Source organism: Charadrius vociferus, unplaced genomic scaffold (assembly GCF_000708025.1).
Source record: "Charadrius vociferus isolate BGI_N301 unplaced genomic scaffold, ASM70802v2 scaffold255, whole genome shotgun sequence".
NCBI classification, from domain to species: domain Eukaryota; kingdom Metazoa; phylum Chordata; class Aves; order Charadriiformes; family Charadriidae; genus Charadrius; species Charadrius vociferus.
The window spans coordinates 1,592,444-1,609,776 of NW_009648785.1; the positions used below are offsets into that span (position 1 = coordinate 1,592,444).

At 42.8% G+C, this 17,333-nt stretch overlaps 1 protein-coding gene across 1 annotated transcript in view; it reads left to right on the forward strand.

The window, feature by feature from the left end:
- DPP6 (dipeptidyl-peptidase 6) overlaps positions 1-16,638 on the forward strand; it is a 261,890-nt gene extending 245,252 nt beyond the window's left edge. The window contains exons 17-26 of the mRNA XM_009886773.1: positions 546-593; positions 4,429-4,527; positions 6,853-6,922; positions 8,877-9,071; positions 9,793-9,847; positions 10,753-10,858; positions 11,715-11,773; positions 14,277-14,349; positions 14,449-14,522; positions 16,390-16,638. Coding sequence (XP_009885075.1) covers positions 546-593; positions 4,429-4,527; positions 6,853-6,922; positions 8,877-9,071; positions 9,793-9,847; positions 10,753-10,858; positions 11,715-11,773; positions 14,277-14,349; positions 14,449-14,522; positions 16,390-16,536 — 926 coding nt within the window. The 3' untranslated portion in view covers positions 16,537-16,638. The remainder of the gene's footprint in view (positions 1-545; positions 594-4,428; positions 4,528-6,852; positions 6,923-8,876; positions 9,072-9,792; positions 9,848-10,752; positions 10,859-11,714; positions 11,774-14,276; positions 14,350-14,448; positions 14,523-16,389) is intronic.
- The last annotated feature ends 695 nt before the right edge of the window (positions 16,639-17,333 follow it).

The window sequence follows — 17,333 nt, forward strand, 5'->3', positions numbered from 1 at the left end:
GGTTCACTCAAGTGCATTGCATAGCAATGATAATCTTCTTCTGTAATACTGACTGATTTCAATACCCAAATGCTGCATTTTAAGACAGCATATGTGGTCTCTTTTAGTGTGAGAGCCACACTGGTGTTTAATTCATTTTAAAAACCAAACAAACAGCAAAACCAAAACATTTGCAAACAGCAACAGTTATCCATAGCATACAAAATGTAAATGCTTTGTGCTGAGATGTTTGCGTGTCATTAGAATAATTTTAAAAGCAAGTGATTTAATTGTGTTTGTGCTAATTATAAAGTTTACAAATTAGAGAAAGATGCATTTAGCAGTCCGTTGGGAAAGGGCTTTGAAACCTCTCAAGTCTTCAAGTCTACAGTACTGTCATTTATTCATAGACTCTTTCTAATACCAGGGTGATTTGCTTTTTAGATTACTCTTGCATGGAAAGTGAGTCTCAGGAGTCTTCAGCTCCATGGAATTCAAAACCAGGTTCACATGCGTCTGTATGTGCTTCGGTAGATATTTAACCGAGTTCTTTTCTTCTTTTCAAGGTCCCCGAGTCCCGATGGTGACTGTCCACAACACAACCGATGCACAGAGTAAGAATGGGTTTGAGCCTTGCAATTCTTGAGGGAAAAGTAGCCAGGCAGGACCCTGAGTTGTAGCTCCTCTTTGGTAAACTTAGACTGGCCCAGACTATCCCTACATGCAAGTCTTCTTCAAGTCAGAGGGACTTGCAGAGATGTGGTGCTGCCATCACAAAAGCTCTCTGTTTGGGGTATGAAGACAGTGGTTCAGGCATCATGTTTGTTATCAACTTCCTTAAAAACTGCACAGGCCAGATCTCCCTCTCTCTTTTTGTTAGTCTCTCACAAATATTGATTTATGCCCTACTCAAAAATAAGAAATATTAACTTAGTCTATGATTTTCCAAAAAAAAATAAATCACTCTGATAGATATTACCAGGTTGAAAGAGATAACGCAGAGGAGCAAGTCCCACAAGTTGTACCTCTGCCTGGTTTCCTGATCTGTTCATGGGGACTGTAGCACTTATTGTTTGTTAAGGCTTTTTCATGCTAATGATTCACATCTACACCAGTGTGAAATTGGAATTATTCCAAATAAAGTCTTTTTTCTTCAAAAGCTTTGGTACTGGACATAGCCATTACCAGACTGGTTAGGACTCCCTGTAGAGCTCAGAGAGCCATGAAGTTTCTGGGGTTCCTCCTTCACACCTGTAGCAATACATCAAGAAAGATCAATTTTTTAGCCCAAGTCAGGGTGGCAGAAAGCCTCAGACAGCCTTTCTCTGTCCCTTATCTACGGGGGTCTTAAACCAAGGTGCCACTTTCTCTCTTTTATGAGTCTCAGGAGACTTCATAGCAGGGTGTGGGACTGAGTCTTATGTGAAACCAAGATTTATCTGCTCCTGTCACTTTGATGGTAGACCCTTATCTTTCATTTTAATGTAGAGTTTAGCACAGCCTTAACCTGCAACTAGGGACTTCAGGCATTTCTAGGATCCAAATAATAAGCAACACCTTTATTCTAGCTGCTCTGTACGTGGCCAGTTTATCAGATATCAGTTTCACTTAACTGAATTTACAGCAACTCATTGCTCTTGTCTCTGCAAAGGAGCAGAGAAAACCAGGGAATTTGGGTCTCACATTAAAGATTTTCTGTGAAATGCTGAGCTGCTTCATTTCCACCTGAAGGTGGTAAGTGTCAAAGTAAAGACTCCTGTGGCACCAGGACATGTAAGAAAAAAGTACAGAATTAATCTTGCTTTATACAGGTTCTTTGTGTTCACTGTTTTATTCCCTATTTTCTCAATTGCTGCTGGCAACACGCATTTCAAGCCCTTACCTCTCCTAGAAGAGTTTTGCTTGTAAGCAGGATGTGTAGAGTGCAATCCCAAATTCTGAGTGAATTTTTAAAAATCAAACTTAAAATCAGATTTGTGGCATATTGTATCCTTTACCATTAAAAGAGAAATACTCAGTAGTGTTCCATCTCATGTCAACAGTGTCCAATATTGTTAATGAGATGTATTGTAGATTTAACTCTAATTTATCCTTCCATCCTTCCAATTAAAATGTTCCTTTGCAGAGAAAGACATGCATAAAATTTAGCAGTATCCTGGAACAAGTTAGGTTAACGCAATATACTGTTCCATGACTGTCCTGTAAGGGCAGCAAGAGAGATCTTTGGCTTTCCAGTCTCTCTGCACCGGTGACTGCTCACATCTCAGTCTGTGCACAAGGGTGTATCAGCTCTTCTTCTTCCCAGCAGAGACCTGGGCTTGGCAGTGCCCTTGCTGAGCGTAACTCCGGAGCAACTCCGGCGATGCCCACAAGGCTCTCCAGAGGGTGTTGCCATAGGGCCAGGAGAGTCAGTTATGACCTGCAGCGCCAAATTTACTTTCTATTTTCCCCCCCTTAAACACAATAACTGAATTTTACCGTACACATGGAGACGGCTGACTGGCTATAAGAGCATGTGCAGGATAGTGCTGTCATGAACTGTGTTATAGCCTCCTGTATAGTTTTATAAAATACTTTTAGGTGAATAAAATGAGGGATACTATAAAACAGAAGGTCTTGAAAAAGTAACATAAACCACACTGAGTCTAGTTTTATTTTGACAGATATGTATGTGTAGCATTTATTTCATAGAGAACTCGGTCTAGTCATGCACAGAACGCATCCCCTACAGAAATTCATGATTTTCTGCATATGATTAGCATTTCCCCTGGTTCCTTTTCTCCCCTTCATTCTTTTGCTTTTGAATAAAGGGCAACTGACAGTTGCATGTTGCTGAATTTACTTATTTAATATGAGCCCATTACTCTATAAAGGGAGTTTGCCTCTGTATTCTGCAATAATCTGATAATAGTGAGTTGCACTGAATATTATAGCGTACTTACATTTAATTAAGCAATGACCATTTGTACTCCACAGACCCAAGCTCCCTGTGGTCCTAAAGCAGAAAAGAAAGTCCTTTAGGAGATATGCCAATCTTTTTTATTTCCTCCACAGTCTTCCTGGCTTTCTGTGAATGCAATTATATGAACAAATAAAACGGCTTGACTAAATTCCCCTACGTAGCAAGCCCCTTTCTGCTGATAAAGCTACTTGTGTGTGCCATAATTAAATGAGAATCTTAATATTTAACTGAACGTAATAGGCAGTTGCTTTGGCACTTTTGTGGGGGTTGTGGTTTCAATAGAGATGAGCCAGGCTTTTCAGAAGCAGGGTGAATAGTCAGTGAATCAATATACTATTGCTGAAAGACCTGTGAAATGTATGAACTGGGAAGGGCATGTTTTTGTGCCGTGCCTGCCTATTCAGCAGAGACGGGCAATGACAGCATGATAATCAGGTGCCATAATTAGGATTTGAGGAGCTGGGGTTACACATCTATTTATCAGTGTGTCTCAAAAGGGAAGTTACAGTCAATGAAACACATAATTTGCTGCAAAACCTCAAACCCTCCTTGGGTTCCCATGGCAGAGATAATGCCCCGGATCCCCCTGGTTCAACCCCAGCCTGGTGCCACAGGAATGAGCACTGCAATGGGGTCCTCAGACTAGGATTCACTGCCACCAGTGGGATCCCCCCGGCCCTTGAATGCTTTCTCCACGGGGTTCAGGAACCTCACCATCACCGGGAGACATTTCTCACAGCCTAGGACGTACAACCTGAAATGTCTCCTGAAGATGGACCCTTTCCTTACCAGCTGGGAAGGACTTGCTCTTTCTGATGTTGGAGGTGGCTGCTTTTTCTAGAAGAGGCTCAGCAGTTAGAACACATGGCCAGGATGTGGGGAATAAAGGCTAAATCCTGGGAAGGGTGAAGGAATCCTCTATTTCAGTCTGAGAGTCCATGGATAAAACACACAAGCAAAATGAACAATTCTTGAAACACTCTGAAACCCAAAACTGCTCCAGAACTTGATGTTGCAGGTCTGTATGATCTTTGTCCTCTCTTCTCTCCCCATGGCTTTCCTTCTCATGGATTTTCTCTCATGTCACAGCACAACCTTGTCCTGAAACCCTCCATAATCCCCTGCTTTTCCCTATTTCTTATGTGTAACTTGGGCACAGACTTGAGGACTTCTTCATTTGATATCTAGCTTTGCATGGCAGGTGGATGTCTGACTGCGACCCATAGTACTGCCTCAACACAGAAGGTCACATTCCCATTTGCTGCAAATCAGCTGAATGTCACTGGTTTGGGGATTATAGCTTTTTGACCACACAGAACCTGGAAGGGGTTTCAAAAACTTAAGTGAATTAGTCGTCTGTGAGGACTGGAAGGGAATTTTTTCATAAGGAAACTTGTGTTACAAATATTAAGGTGGCTCTAAAATGTTAAAATGCTTTTTCACAAACAATGCCAAGAGTTTTTGTGATCTTGTCCTTCTTCTTTCAGAAATTTTTGAACTGGAGGTAAATGAAAATGTGCAGCTGACTGTGAACGACAGGCAAATGCCTAAGGTAGAATACATGGAAATCAAGATAGACGATTACAGTAAGTAGTGCCTTTCCTCTCTCTTATTTTTCCTTCTCTTTTTTTCCTGCTATTGCTGTGAAATGATACAGTCATCTTGGCTAGACTGGCAGGAGGAAAAATGACTTTGGCTCTCAATAAACTCACACAGTTTGCAAAGCACTCTCTTAGGATGTGCTACATAAGGAGGTTATTACAGAGCTGGGATTTGATGAGAATGCAGCTGAAGAAAGGCAAAATGATAGGAGTGGGGTTTTTTTCCTTTAAAAATTTTCTTTGTAGAGAAAAAGCCACTCCAGAAAATGACACGGTGTGGTGCCCCCATTGTTCAAGGCATTTGCCCTAGAAGGACTGGTGTATTATTTGAGATGAGTTTGAAGTGGGACACCGTATGTGCTCACTGGTTATAGCCTTTCAGTACACAATACTGAACTGCAGTGAATGAAGATGACTCGCCAACGACTGCCCATTGGAGTCCTTCAGGATTCTTTGAGAAAGCCATATCATTTGATAGGGTCGGGAAAAAAAAAGCTTTATGAGAAAAGCCAAAAGAGATTTCACCCGGAGTAAGGAAGGCAGAAACTTGGAGCAGTTTATATCCGCAGCTGGTGCATTATTTGTACCACTGTGTAATCAGTCATTCCCCGTGTATATGCCAGAGGACAGAGAGAGAGAAAAGCCTAATGGCAAACAGCTAAAATGTAAGCATTTTCTGCCTGTCTCTGCACTTGTACCTGAAACAACCTAAAAAGCATCTCCTCTGGCTGTAAGCAGGTGTCTTACCTATATGTGGAAAATCCACATACTCAGAGTTGTGCAATAGCTCTCAAAAATCCCACTTTATGTGTATAGTGGCCACTCTAAAAAAAAACCCAGAACCCAACAACCCTGGGTTCAAAGTACGACCCGTAATATTTCCCATGCCGAAAAGGAGCGCACGTCTCAGATCGGGTGCAGTGAAATGAAAGCAGCGAGGTGTGATGGATGGCAGGTTACTGATTTCCACCATTGCCAGGTGTTACAAAATGTGAAGCAAAGGCTGAGAGACAGTTGCCATTTGAAAAGGTTCATAATGGCCCTAAAATGTTCTGCTTGCCACATGGGCATTGGGAACATAAATCAGTGCATGAAATAACAAGAACGGACGTGTGTTCCCAGGCCTTATGGGCAGGAGAAGTTGGGGAAGGAGCCCGTCATAAAGATCATGTCTATCCCCACCGTGAGCCCATTCATAGTGTCACTGGCAGTTTATTAGGAATAACTCAGCCTGATGTAAAATTTCTTAACTGCAAGTATCATTGAAATGTGATTCTGGTCATTTAACCTAAAATATGTGTGTGTGTGTGTGTGTAATAAATACAAGCTGGCTGCAGCTGTGTGGCTGTTCTGTGCTCTCCTTCTATTTTCAAAGCTTTGGGTTTAACAGCCGTGGGAACACTGCACGTAGTTCTTAGTTATATTTAAAGTCAAGCAATGGCCTTTTTGGCTGTCCCTGGGCCATTGATCCAATTTGCAGCTATTAGCATTCAGATGGAATAACTAATTAGGCGGAGTGTCAGACAATGATTGCAAAGCAAACCACTTAAACCGCGCGGTTAATCTGTGTATTAATCTACTGAAAATGCTCCTAATACCAATTTAATTGCTGGGCCTTTGCTAATCTGGATTGTAGTTAACGTTTTTAAAATAAATGTGTTCTCATTAATGCTGAAAACGTTTGTATGGCCGTGTTTTTGGCTATCGATATGAAGCCGTAGGAAGCAGTTAAATGAAGCTTTGGTGAGCACGTCCTTCACTCAGTACCAGTATAATGACGTGAGCTTCAGCACAGTTACCTCCTGGTTTACAGCAAAATTAAGCCCTCTGGAAGTTAGGATTAAAATACATGTTTCTCTATCTGCCTTCACACCATTATACCAAAATAATCCTACTCTCTCCCCCAGAACCATACTTAATTGGGTTTTAAATTATCATGTTCATCACCCATTTTCCCCCTCTTCTGCTGCCCTGGAATATTGATTTCTGGCTGTGTCACTCATCCAGCTGCCAAAAAAAAGAAAATTACAGCTATTGCCAGATGTTAATTGAATGCTGTAAAAGTGATGCATGACTGAACAGCTCGCGCTGTACTCCCAATTTACATTTCTTGTCACCTCGGCTATCATAATATGGGTCTTGTCTTTGACAGCATCTGTGTTCCTAAGGTGTTATTTACTAGTGCAACTGATGAAATGCCATTTTGTTCTTATTCATAAGTGGCCAAAACACCAGAAAAATCTATTAGATTTATGTCAGCATTCCCACACTGAAGACATGTTGTTATTTGTTTGGGTTTTTTTCCTCTAGAATTGCCAATGCAGATCTTAAAGCCAGCAACCTTTTCGGACACTGCACACTACCCCTTGCTTTTGGTCGTGTAAGTTCTCACTTGTCCTTTCTTTCTGTTCACATTATTACGGCAGCATGGAAACCTCGGCCACGATCTGAGCCGTTTAAGATATATTTTATACAATGAATGCCAGACTGCTTTAGCACCTAAGTCCAGCATGTTGGTCCCTAACCCCTGTCTCGCCTCAGAGCTGGCAGAGGCTAGATGTAGGTTCCTTCTCTACCGTGTTTGAGCCCAGGGTTTCAGGTCCCAGGAGGGTGCCCTAGTGAAATCCTGCAGAGTAAATTGTAGGATTTTGTAAGGTTGTCCCACACACACACTTGCAATTCAATAATTTGGGGTGCAGAAACGGGGGGGGGGGGGGGAATAAAAGATGGACATTGACTTTCTGTCCCAGTGCTTAGGGTGTTCACCCTGCGCTTATCAGGTAGTTTTAGAGTGGGATGCAGTCAGTCTTACTGCAGCTTAAATTTTAGACACCCTCATGCAGCAATCCTTCCCATGTAAATGCCGGTGTTCTGTGAAGTGACAATAAAGAGAGAGCTAGAAACCTTTGAAGATCTCCACGATGTTAGCATTTGTATTAGGTAGGTAGGATTTCCTCCTGGCAGGCATAGCAGATGGGTATTTCTTTATGCAACATTTAGTAATCATAATACACATTACTGAGGTTTTTTTCTGGCAATTTGGAAAGAAATTGGGGGAGGGAAGTCACTGACCTTGGAAGAACCCGCTTGCCCCTGGCTGCATCCCACTGCATCGCTTGCTCCCCGCCGGGGAACACCCCAGGAGAGCAAAGCCTCCTGCAGAAGTGATGAATGCCTGCTGAATGCCTGAACACCATCCTGCACATCCCTCCATGAAGGACAAAAACTCTGCAATAAGCATGTCGTTACATCACAAAATTACTGCAGAGAAAATGTACTTCATTATACAAGTGCTTGAGGAAGATTGGTACTCATCAAGCTAACAACACTTGATTAGGCTGCCTCTGAAGCTGGATGTGCCTGGGTCTCGCCTGAATAAATGCAAATGACTGAAGTCACACGCACATTAAAATCGTGCAGTGAGTTGCCTGATGTCTCCAAGAACCCCAAAAAAGACAAGAAGTAGATGGAAGTGCCCATGGCTCTACAGTAATCCCAGTCCTAAAATATTACTTCTCATCATCACCATCTCTTGATTTTTCTGAGCTGTCTGGCCAGATGGGGTCAATACAGTTCCCCTGTACAGGATCGGACCCTAAGCAGAAGGGTGAAGAGGGAGTTTTGCCCACCTCTTCCCCTTACCCACCAATTTTGGGGCAACCTGGGCATTTTGAAGCTGTTCGTTTTATCACTTTAAAAGCGTCCTTTCCCTCTGTACTTTTGTGAAGCAGTGGTGACAGAAGTGATTGACAGCTCCACCTACAGCCGCTCTGGAGAACCCCGTGGGAGAGGGAAGGTCTGAGCTGGGTGAATGGGAGCAGCAAACGAAACCCCAATGCTTGCCAGTAAAGGAAAGGACCATCAACATCTGCAAGCTCCATCCAACATATTTTGACAGTGCTAGCGCACCCCAAAGCCAGGCTTCTCACAGAAGCCCCTCCACCAGAAAAATCCCTGTAGAAAATAGCTATAGATTAGAGCAGATATAAACAGGGAAAAATCAACTGACTTCTGGTTTACTCACAGGAGGAACCTCACAACCTACCCAGTTGGTGATGTGCTTGCTAGATTTGTTCAAAGCTCAGCTCAGCACAGTGATAGTTGCTGTGGAAGGAGGGAGGGAGCAACCAGCCTGCAGCTTCCACCCCCACACAACCAGCCTTGCGCCCATCACCATTGCAGAGGCTGGTGTCCCCTTCTTAAAATCTACCCTGCCCTACGATGCGTGCTGGTCCCCATTCCCACAGCAAGCTCACTGTCCCGGGGAGGGTGTTTGGCCCGTGCTTGGTGCCATTGCCTTTGCTTGATGAGCTTGATAACTGTTTCTGTTTCAGAGACGGGACGCCTGGCAGCCAGATCGTAACGGAGAGGTTTGAGGTGACGTGGGAAAGCGTCATGGTCAGCTCTCACAACGCCATCGTGCTGAAGTTCGACGGCCGTGGGAGTGGCTTCCAAGGCACTAAGCTACTGCACGAGGTTAAGAGGAGGCTGGGCCTTTTGGAAGAGAAGGATCAGCTGGAAGCTGTCCGGTGAATGACACTGCTATTGAAGAAATTAGTTCATTACTGATAATCAACCCAAGACTGTCATTAGTCTTGGCTGCTTTAATGGTGTGTAGGGTAGAGCAAGGAGATGGGAGGGAAGGACAATGCAGTCATACACCTGTGGCATGTGAGAGAGAGCTCATGCCAGCCAGTGCAGAGGGAGAAAACCAAGCCTTAAACAGAGCTAAATTAGAGCACACTTATCTGTATCACATGTTCAAAGCCTATTTATTTTTAGGTCTGTACAGTCATACAGCTACAAACAAGTAAGCTTGGATATCAGCTCTCACATTAATATTTTGCTGGCCTGGCAGTTGAAAAAAAAATCCATCTTTAAACCCTTAAACTTTTTAAAACAGAAAAAACTGTGCAAAACAATAAATGACAAGTCCTGCCATATTGTTAGATTTATTCTGCACATACTCACACTGAAAACACTGTCAGAGTAGTGCCATAGCATCAGCTTTATTATGACTTTCAGAGGTAGTGCAGGTTATTTGTTGCCCTTGCTTGGTCAAATCCAACACAAGAGGTTGCAAGATTAAATGGAACAGAAACTCATGTGAAAGCAGCATGTAGCAGTGTGAATTTAGATTGTCTACATCATTTTTCTGTGGCCACCCCAAATTCAAAAAATCACACCATGCTTGCTGTATCTAAGGCAAAAATATTTTTAACCCATTGTTTCTCCTTTTTCATGTTCTAGGACAATGCTGAAGGAGCATTACATAGATAAAATGCGAGTCGGTGTGTTTGGGAAGGTAACGTTTTCCTGTTGTTCCTCTGTGCTGTTCTAGTTGGCTGCTGTGGCTAAGCAGCTGAGCTGAATCCTGATTTATTGAATATGTCAGTGGTGACTTTTTTATTATTATTTATTTTTGAAATAGACTGCTTCTTGCTCAGAGATGTTAAAGATGAAAGCTTTCATTTTATCAATGTATTCATCAATGATGGGGTTTTTTTTAATTAACTGCCAAGTGCAGAAAGTGACTATTTGTCAGGAAAACGCTGTCAGATAATTAATTATATTATCCCTTTTCAACCTTTCATTTCATTTTCATCTTGTCCCTTAAGGCCTACGGGAATGTGGGTAGATCTAGCTGTACAAATGTACAACAACAATATTGATTTCTGAGGCTGATTCGCACCACAGCGTGTGCCCGGCTGGGAAACTGCAATTGCAAAGTACACACGGTTTGAAATGAGAATGTGACTGCGAGTAGAAATTGTTTATTGTGGGAGATACAGGCTTCGAGTGGGCGAAGAGAGCTGCGCATACAGCAGCATCTCTGCAGTGAAAACAGGCTGACGGCAGACGTTGAAATTGTGATGCCCATTTTAAATAACGAAAGACTGGGGTGGTATTTTGGAGTGGTAACATATCTGATTAGGCCTGCAGCCATAAAGTGGGATGCAAAGAGGCGAGCTCTTGGGCACACAACCCTCCTGCCTTCAGCAGAGTGCAACGAGCATAGAGCTCATCTTCAGCCACACCTGCCGAAGCCAGGGAGATGTCTCTTGTTTCGTGTTTTTTCAGGGCAAGGTGTTAAAGCTCTATAATGGCCGAGAGTTTGCTGCAATGTCTCAGCTGCCCTGTTTCTGTACCCAAAAAGCAGCAGTGCCTCACGGCAGGACCGCTGACGCCCCTGCCCTCTTTGTGTTCCAGGATTATGGTGGCTACCTGAGCACTTACATGCTTCCAGCCGGTGAAGAGAACCAAGTGTTTGCCTGCGGAGCTGCTCTTTCCCCACTGACAGACTTCAAACTATATGGTAAACCCCACCCCAGAACTCACAGATTTTGCTGACCATAAATTATGTTTCTGCCCTAACCTTTCCCAGTTATCTTCTCTTTCCTCCCCAAGATCCTGCCTGTTTTGTGTTGTGTGTCTTCTTACGACTAGCCATAAACCCTTTTTACCTCCTCAAGAGCAATTTTGCTGGCACCAGTGGAACCAGCCATTGTGGGCAGAGTAACCAAATAACTTTTATTACTCACTCCTTTTAAATAAAGGAGAATTGGCTCTAAGCCCCTCCAGCCTCTGACAGCTCTGACACCTTGAACACGCTTCTTTCCTGAGTGGACCATCCATCCGTGGGAGTTGTGGTCCAGCCTGACTACCTCATCGTCTCTCTGCTGCAAATACTCCACTGAACATGGTGGTCCTTTCTGTCAGGGACACCAGTTCCCTTTGCATTTAGTGCCAGTGAAAATCAGGGGACTGCCGTGAAAGTCAGTGGTGTTAAGCCAGTCTTCGGGTCCTGTACAGGTCCTGAGACCAACAGGAGTTTGCCGTAGACTGTTGGTGGAGATGGCCCCGTGTGAAAGGAGAAAGAGACACAACATGATAGTGATCTTCCTCTTCTCCTTTCGTATCTTGGTTGCATTAAGGGAAAAAAAAAAGGCTCTTCTGTGACTTATTTAGAAACCATAAGTACGTGGTGATAATGAAAGGCTGTGGTATCATACATATTCTTAGTGCATTTTCAAAAACTTTCAGAAATATGGCTTGTGCAACTAAGGCGACATTAGAAAAAAAATCCTCTTTAGCATTTGCAATATTTGACTCAGAAGCACCAGTGTACTCACGTATGACTGAAAGAGATGTTTTCTTTTTTTCTTTTCAAGCTTCAGCCTTTTCTGAAAGATACTTGGGCTTGCATGGGATTGATAACAGAGCGTATGAGGTAACTGCATGGACACTGCATTTCCCTGATAAAATGTGAACAGCGTTTTAACTCTTCCTCAATGCATTCTCTTTTGGGGAAGAAAAAGGATATGGAAGATGGACTCACTAGTAAGACTCTCTATATTTAAAAGGCATCAGTGAGTCCTCCGGCCTGCTTACTGCTTTTGTGGTCTTAAAAGTAATGATGGATATGTTTTTTATTGATTAGCCTTCACATCTGCCTCTCTGAATTGGGTAAATACAGTTATTCCAGTTTTACAGATTGGAAGAGCTGAGGCTGAGTGACTCGGATGTGCCCAAGTGGACACGATGTCATGACCTCCTTTAAAGTTCACCCCAATGGTCTTGCCACTTTGATTCTCTCTGAGGTATAATTTTTGACCCAGAGTCAAGTGGAGCTTGGCTTCTCTTGGCTTTTTCAAAGTAAGCACAGATGTGATATTTCAGGTAGGCAGAACTCTGTGCCGGAGTTGAGCAGGACATGGAAAAGGAGACATGGCACCAGTTAACGAAGATATTGTTTAATATATATGATGGGATCAGTTCGTTCATGTCTTCTTTCTTTCAGTTATTTGGAGGAAAATCCTAATAAAGAGTAGTCACACAAGCAAAATTTGTTATACAGAAAACATTGTTAAGCCTACTAAGCCTTGTCTTCAGGTAGAAGACATGAAGGCAGCAAAAGTTTGAAATTGTTTTCTTACAGAGAAGGCAAGTAGCAGCCTGTGCCCCTGCAGCGGAAGCTTTTCCTGGCTATCTAAATACTGAGTTCATTGTCTCTCAGGTTTTACGCTCATGATCTCCAGATCATTGCAAGCTCTTTTAGTCCTTTTAGAAATTTGAAGGCAGGTCAGTAGAGGTGAAAGCAAGGGAAAATATTCCAGAAATGAGAGCTTTGTATTGCCACGTGCTCTTTGCACGTCAAAAAGCTGGCCAAAGCAAATAGTGGGACTTTTGGTTGACTTGGGATTAACTGCTAGGAACAGCAACTGAGCTCTCTGCAGAGCACGGCACTGCTCTGAGTATGGACTCTGGCTAATACACGTCTCCTACATGCCACAGTTGAACCATGAATTGCTTAGGGAGAAGAACTGTTCCTAACCCATGGACCGGACATGAACTTTATGAAGGTCACATAATTCAAGACTTGATGTAGACTCCAAAAAAATCTGTATTGTCCTGTGGTAGGTTGCAACTGAGGGAGCAGAAAGGAAGGAGCTATACAGGGGAAGAACAGGGTGCTAGACATGTGGCTACACCATCGCAACACTTAAGCCTTGCAGTCAGCAATCTGAGAATGAAACAACTCATTAATTAAGTCCAAAAACAGAGGAAAGATCAGAGTGCATCCTTGCAAAATTTGCAAGCACTTTCTAAGTGAGTGTGGAGCTGCAAGAAAGCCAGAGCAGGCCTGCGTTCACCAAAATTTCCAAAAACTTGCCTCTAGCACCAGGAAAATACACAGGGACATTTTTAATGACCGAGGTTGCTTTATCTTTTAAATGAGGAGAGATACGCATAATCTGTAATGCAAAATGACGGTGACAATATCTTAATAATACATGCCAATGTTTTTAGCCAGCTAATTCGACCTCCATAGCCGGGCATGGAACATCCTGTCGCTGTTGGAGATGCACTTGTCTATTTTCTGTGGAAACCACGTAGAACAGTGGGAAGATGAAAACAAATGTAAGACAGGATTGATACAAAGTTGTCTTAACTGAAAAAAGACATTAACTCACGCAAGTCAGTGAGAGCTAGGGCACATGCATTTAAACAGTGAAGGAAACAAGAATTTAGGTTGAGACAGCTGTTCTGCCCCGCTCCCCTATAAAACAGCAACATCTGTGATTTGAGACATACATTCCTTTTGCCACTCCAAGACTTTTTTTGAGTCTTTTGGAGTCTCCTTGAGACTTGCATTCTTCTGAATAATGCAGCAAAAAGTGGAGAAGTCCTTGATTTCTCTTACCCAGTACCATTTGCAGTCACTCAGGTTTCTATTTCCCCTGTGGATCTGCACGACAGTTGGGGGCAAAGGCATTCTCAGCAGTGGACACTTGAATTTAGTATCAGATCCTCCCCTGGGCTGTCAAAGCTCATTGAGGTTGGCTTTCAAACTATACCAAAGTCACTCCAACTCTCTGAAGAGTTCTTAGGCATAGGTACCTGGGCACGCTTTTCATCGGTGTTTTGTATTCACTGAAAATTCACTTTGACATTTTCCATGTGTTCTGCAGCTCAGGCTTTCAGTGAACGTTATCAGAACAGACGAGGGTCTCTGGCCTCTTCCTGCTGCTGATACTGAGCCTGGAAGGACAGGGTGGGGGTTTATTTTATCTCCAGAGTGATTCAAGTAGCCAAGAGAATACGCTGTGCTGGTGTCTGCTTGTTATCCTTGTGATGAAGTATCAAATGGAATTAAGTGCTTCCATTTTCTCCATATAAATTACTAGTTTCTAGCAAGATTTTTAATCTTACTGCAACCTTTACTTTCACAGATCACCAAATTAGCACACAGAGTCTCATTACTGAAGGAACAGACATTTTTGATCATTCATGCTACTGCTGATGGTAAGTTAGCCCATCATTTGAGCTCATTATATGTTTGGGATGGCTTTGATTTTTCTTAATTAAATTTGCCTCTTTAATGATTATAATCTGTTTTTACAGAAAAAATCCATTTTCAGCATACTGCGGACCTTATCACACACCTAATTAGGGCAAAGGCTAATTACAGCTTGCAGGTACAGTATGTGTTTCCTTTTTTCATACTTAAACAGTTATTTCCCAGTTTGAACTCAGACTGCTGTTACGAAGCAAGCTTTGAAAGCCACTTGCAAACTCATCCTGGCAGTAGAAGTAGCACCAGTGTATAATGTGTTCCTGTGTACTCCCATGCTTATTTGATACCACTATTTTGGTTTGGACAGTTGTTGAACAATTGCTAAATTACAGAAAATTAGGATTTGAGAGACACATCTCTAAGGAATTGGTGCCTGTTTACTTTCTTTGGGAAAAACAGGCTAAATTCAGGATGAATTACAGGAAAACAGCGATCTAAATTAAATCAACCACAAAAATAAGGAGAGAAATGTTTCTTAAATCTGACATCCCACTGCAAATGACATCCTGTCGTTTGTAAAGCCCCTCTCTCTGCAGAATTACATCTCTAATTTGCTGAATGACCCACGTCCGAGCCATTAAAGCTTCCAAAATGAACCCGTCCACCAGCCATGGGGATGGTCCCTGACCTCTACTGCACCTCAAGCCACGGCGAAGAGAGCCCAACTGGCCCAGGGTCAAACCATGACAGGGACCATGCTACTGTTCACAGTATAGATGGTTGTGTTGTGGTGCCAAAGTCCTACTAACAGTCGATTTACTGAATGCCAGCTCCCTCTGGCTGCATTTCTGTGGAGCTTCATGTGATGGGTATGCTCACTTCATCATCCTCCAAAGGCAGATAGGATGAAGCACAGACACGGGACCTAAGCAATGAGCCTGGCACAGATTTGGTCAGTGCTACAATGACTGAAGTGCCCCTGCATATTTCCCAATGCAGAAACATTAGTACGTTGGAGCTTGAAGGCACCAATGGGCTTAACACATGTCAAAGGTTAGTTGAGGACTGAACAGAGGGCTGAGGGATCTACATCTTGGATTGAGGTACTCAGCCAGCGGTGAGACACCTCAGTCCTGCCTGCAAGCGTCCAGCCCTAGAAACTAATTTTTTTTTCACTTCGATATCCCAGTCTAGACAACCCATTATCACAGAATCACAGAGTCTTCAGAGTTGGAAGGGACCTCTAGAGATCATCTAGTCCAACTCCCCTGCTAAAGCAAGACTGCCTAGAGAGCATTACTCAGGACTGCATCCAGGCGGGTCTTGAAAATCTCCAGAGAAGGGGAATCCACAACCTCCCTGGGCAGCCTGTGCCACTGCTCTGTCACCCTCACTGTAAAGAAGTTTTTCCGTGTATTTGAACGGAACTTCCTATGTTCCAACTTGTGCCCATTGCCCCTCGTCCTGTCACTGGGAACCACTGAAAAGAGTCTGGCTCCAATGGAAGAGTATGATCCTCTTGCATTCTTTCAACATGTGCAGAAGTTACCTATTCCATTTAAATGGAAAATTTGTTTAAACTATTTCATGTCTAGCTTCCCACATTCTTTGTATTTAATTACTTCTCCAGCAAGCTTTATTTCAGTTTTTTACTTAATGACTTTTTTTCTTTAAAGTCCTCCCTCATTTTAGTCAGTAAAACCTAATGCCGTTTCTCTCCACAGACTTGCACTGGGGTTTTTCAGTTTTTGCAAGGAGTAAGCTCTGTTATTTTTAAGTGTAGCCTGATTCTGCTTAGCATGAACTTGTTCAGAATGGAATTAAATGGAAAATTGTCCCCCAGAAAAGTTCCTTTTGAAGGGAGTTGCAAGTCTGTGCTCAGAGTGCTGTGGTGCCTGAATTACCCTGGACCTCATATGCATCTACAGGAACACACAGGGTGCTGAGGAGAAGCAGTGGGTTTGTAGGCCAGTTTGAGCTGCAGGTATGGGTGGTCAGTCCCGAGACTCTGAGCTCCTAATGGTGTGTATTTTCTTGTTCCTTTGCAGGTTTATCCTGACGAAAGCCATTACTTTAACAATGCAGCATTGGAGCAGCATTTGTACAACTCCATCGTCAACTTCTTTGTAGCGTGTTTCCAAGTTCAGGACAAACTCCCAATAGCCCCACTGAAAGAGGAGGAGGACGACGATTAACCCTACTTGTCCGTGCTAAGCACAAGGCAGATCTCTCTAACAATATGCAACTGGATCATTTTCCTGAAGAAAGAGATGTTACGTCGTTAGCATGTATTTAAAGAAAACTGAAAGCAGCTCATCTGCTTTACTTGACAGCAACTCCTTCCTAAATGGAAGAACATTAAGCATGGTGAACTCAGCAGAAACTGCTGTCTGAAATTAATCCATCACAACCAACATGTTTTTCTTTGTGGTTTTTTTTTTTTCCCTTTTATTTTTCTGTCTCTTTTTTTTGTTTGTTTGCCACAAAGTGACTTCTAGCATGAAGGTGGTAAGACATTGAACTGGAAGGAACACCCCAAGAAACCGCTTTGAGGACTGGAAGATTTAATGTCTCTTTGCATTCAAGCAATCAAGCAGTAGCAGTGAAATCCATCATCCATATTAAGGTTACTATAGTTAGCATCACACTGTGTCAAAAAAAGTCTAACCTAATACATGGAAAAGATTATAGCACAATTGTTTTCAAGGATACTGATTCATACATACTTGCCTGCTCTTTCCCATGTGCAGAAGGTTTGTCATTGATACAGGACATACAAATTAAATTGTACGAAGTATCACTATAGTTACACTGATCTTTACCTTCCTGTAATTATTTCTTAATTTTGTATAGCTTTTACTTCTGTTTTCATTAGGTCTCATCCTTACCTTATTAGCTTCTCAGCTTGTTCTGGATGGGGGAAAAAGCATACACTGAATTAGCCAACTCACTTTAGACATTAGGGGTCTAAAGACGCGACGGGGGTTGAGGT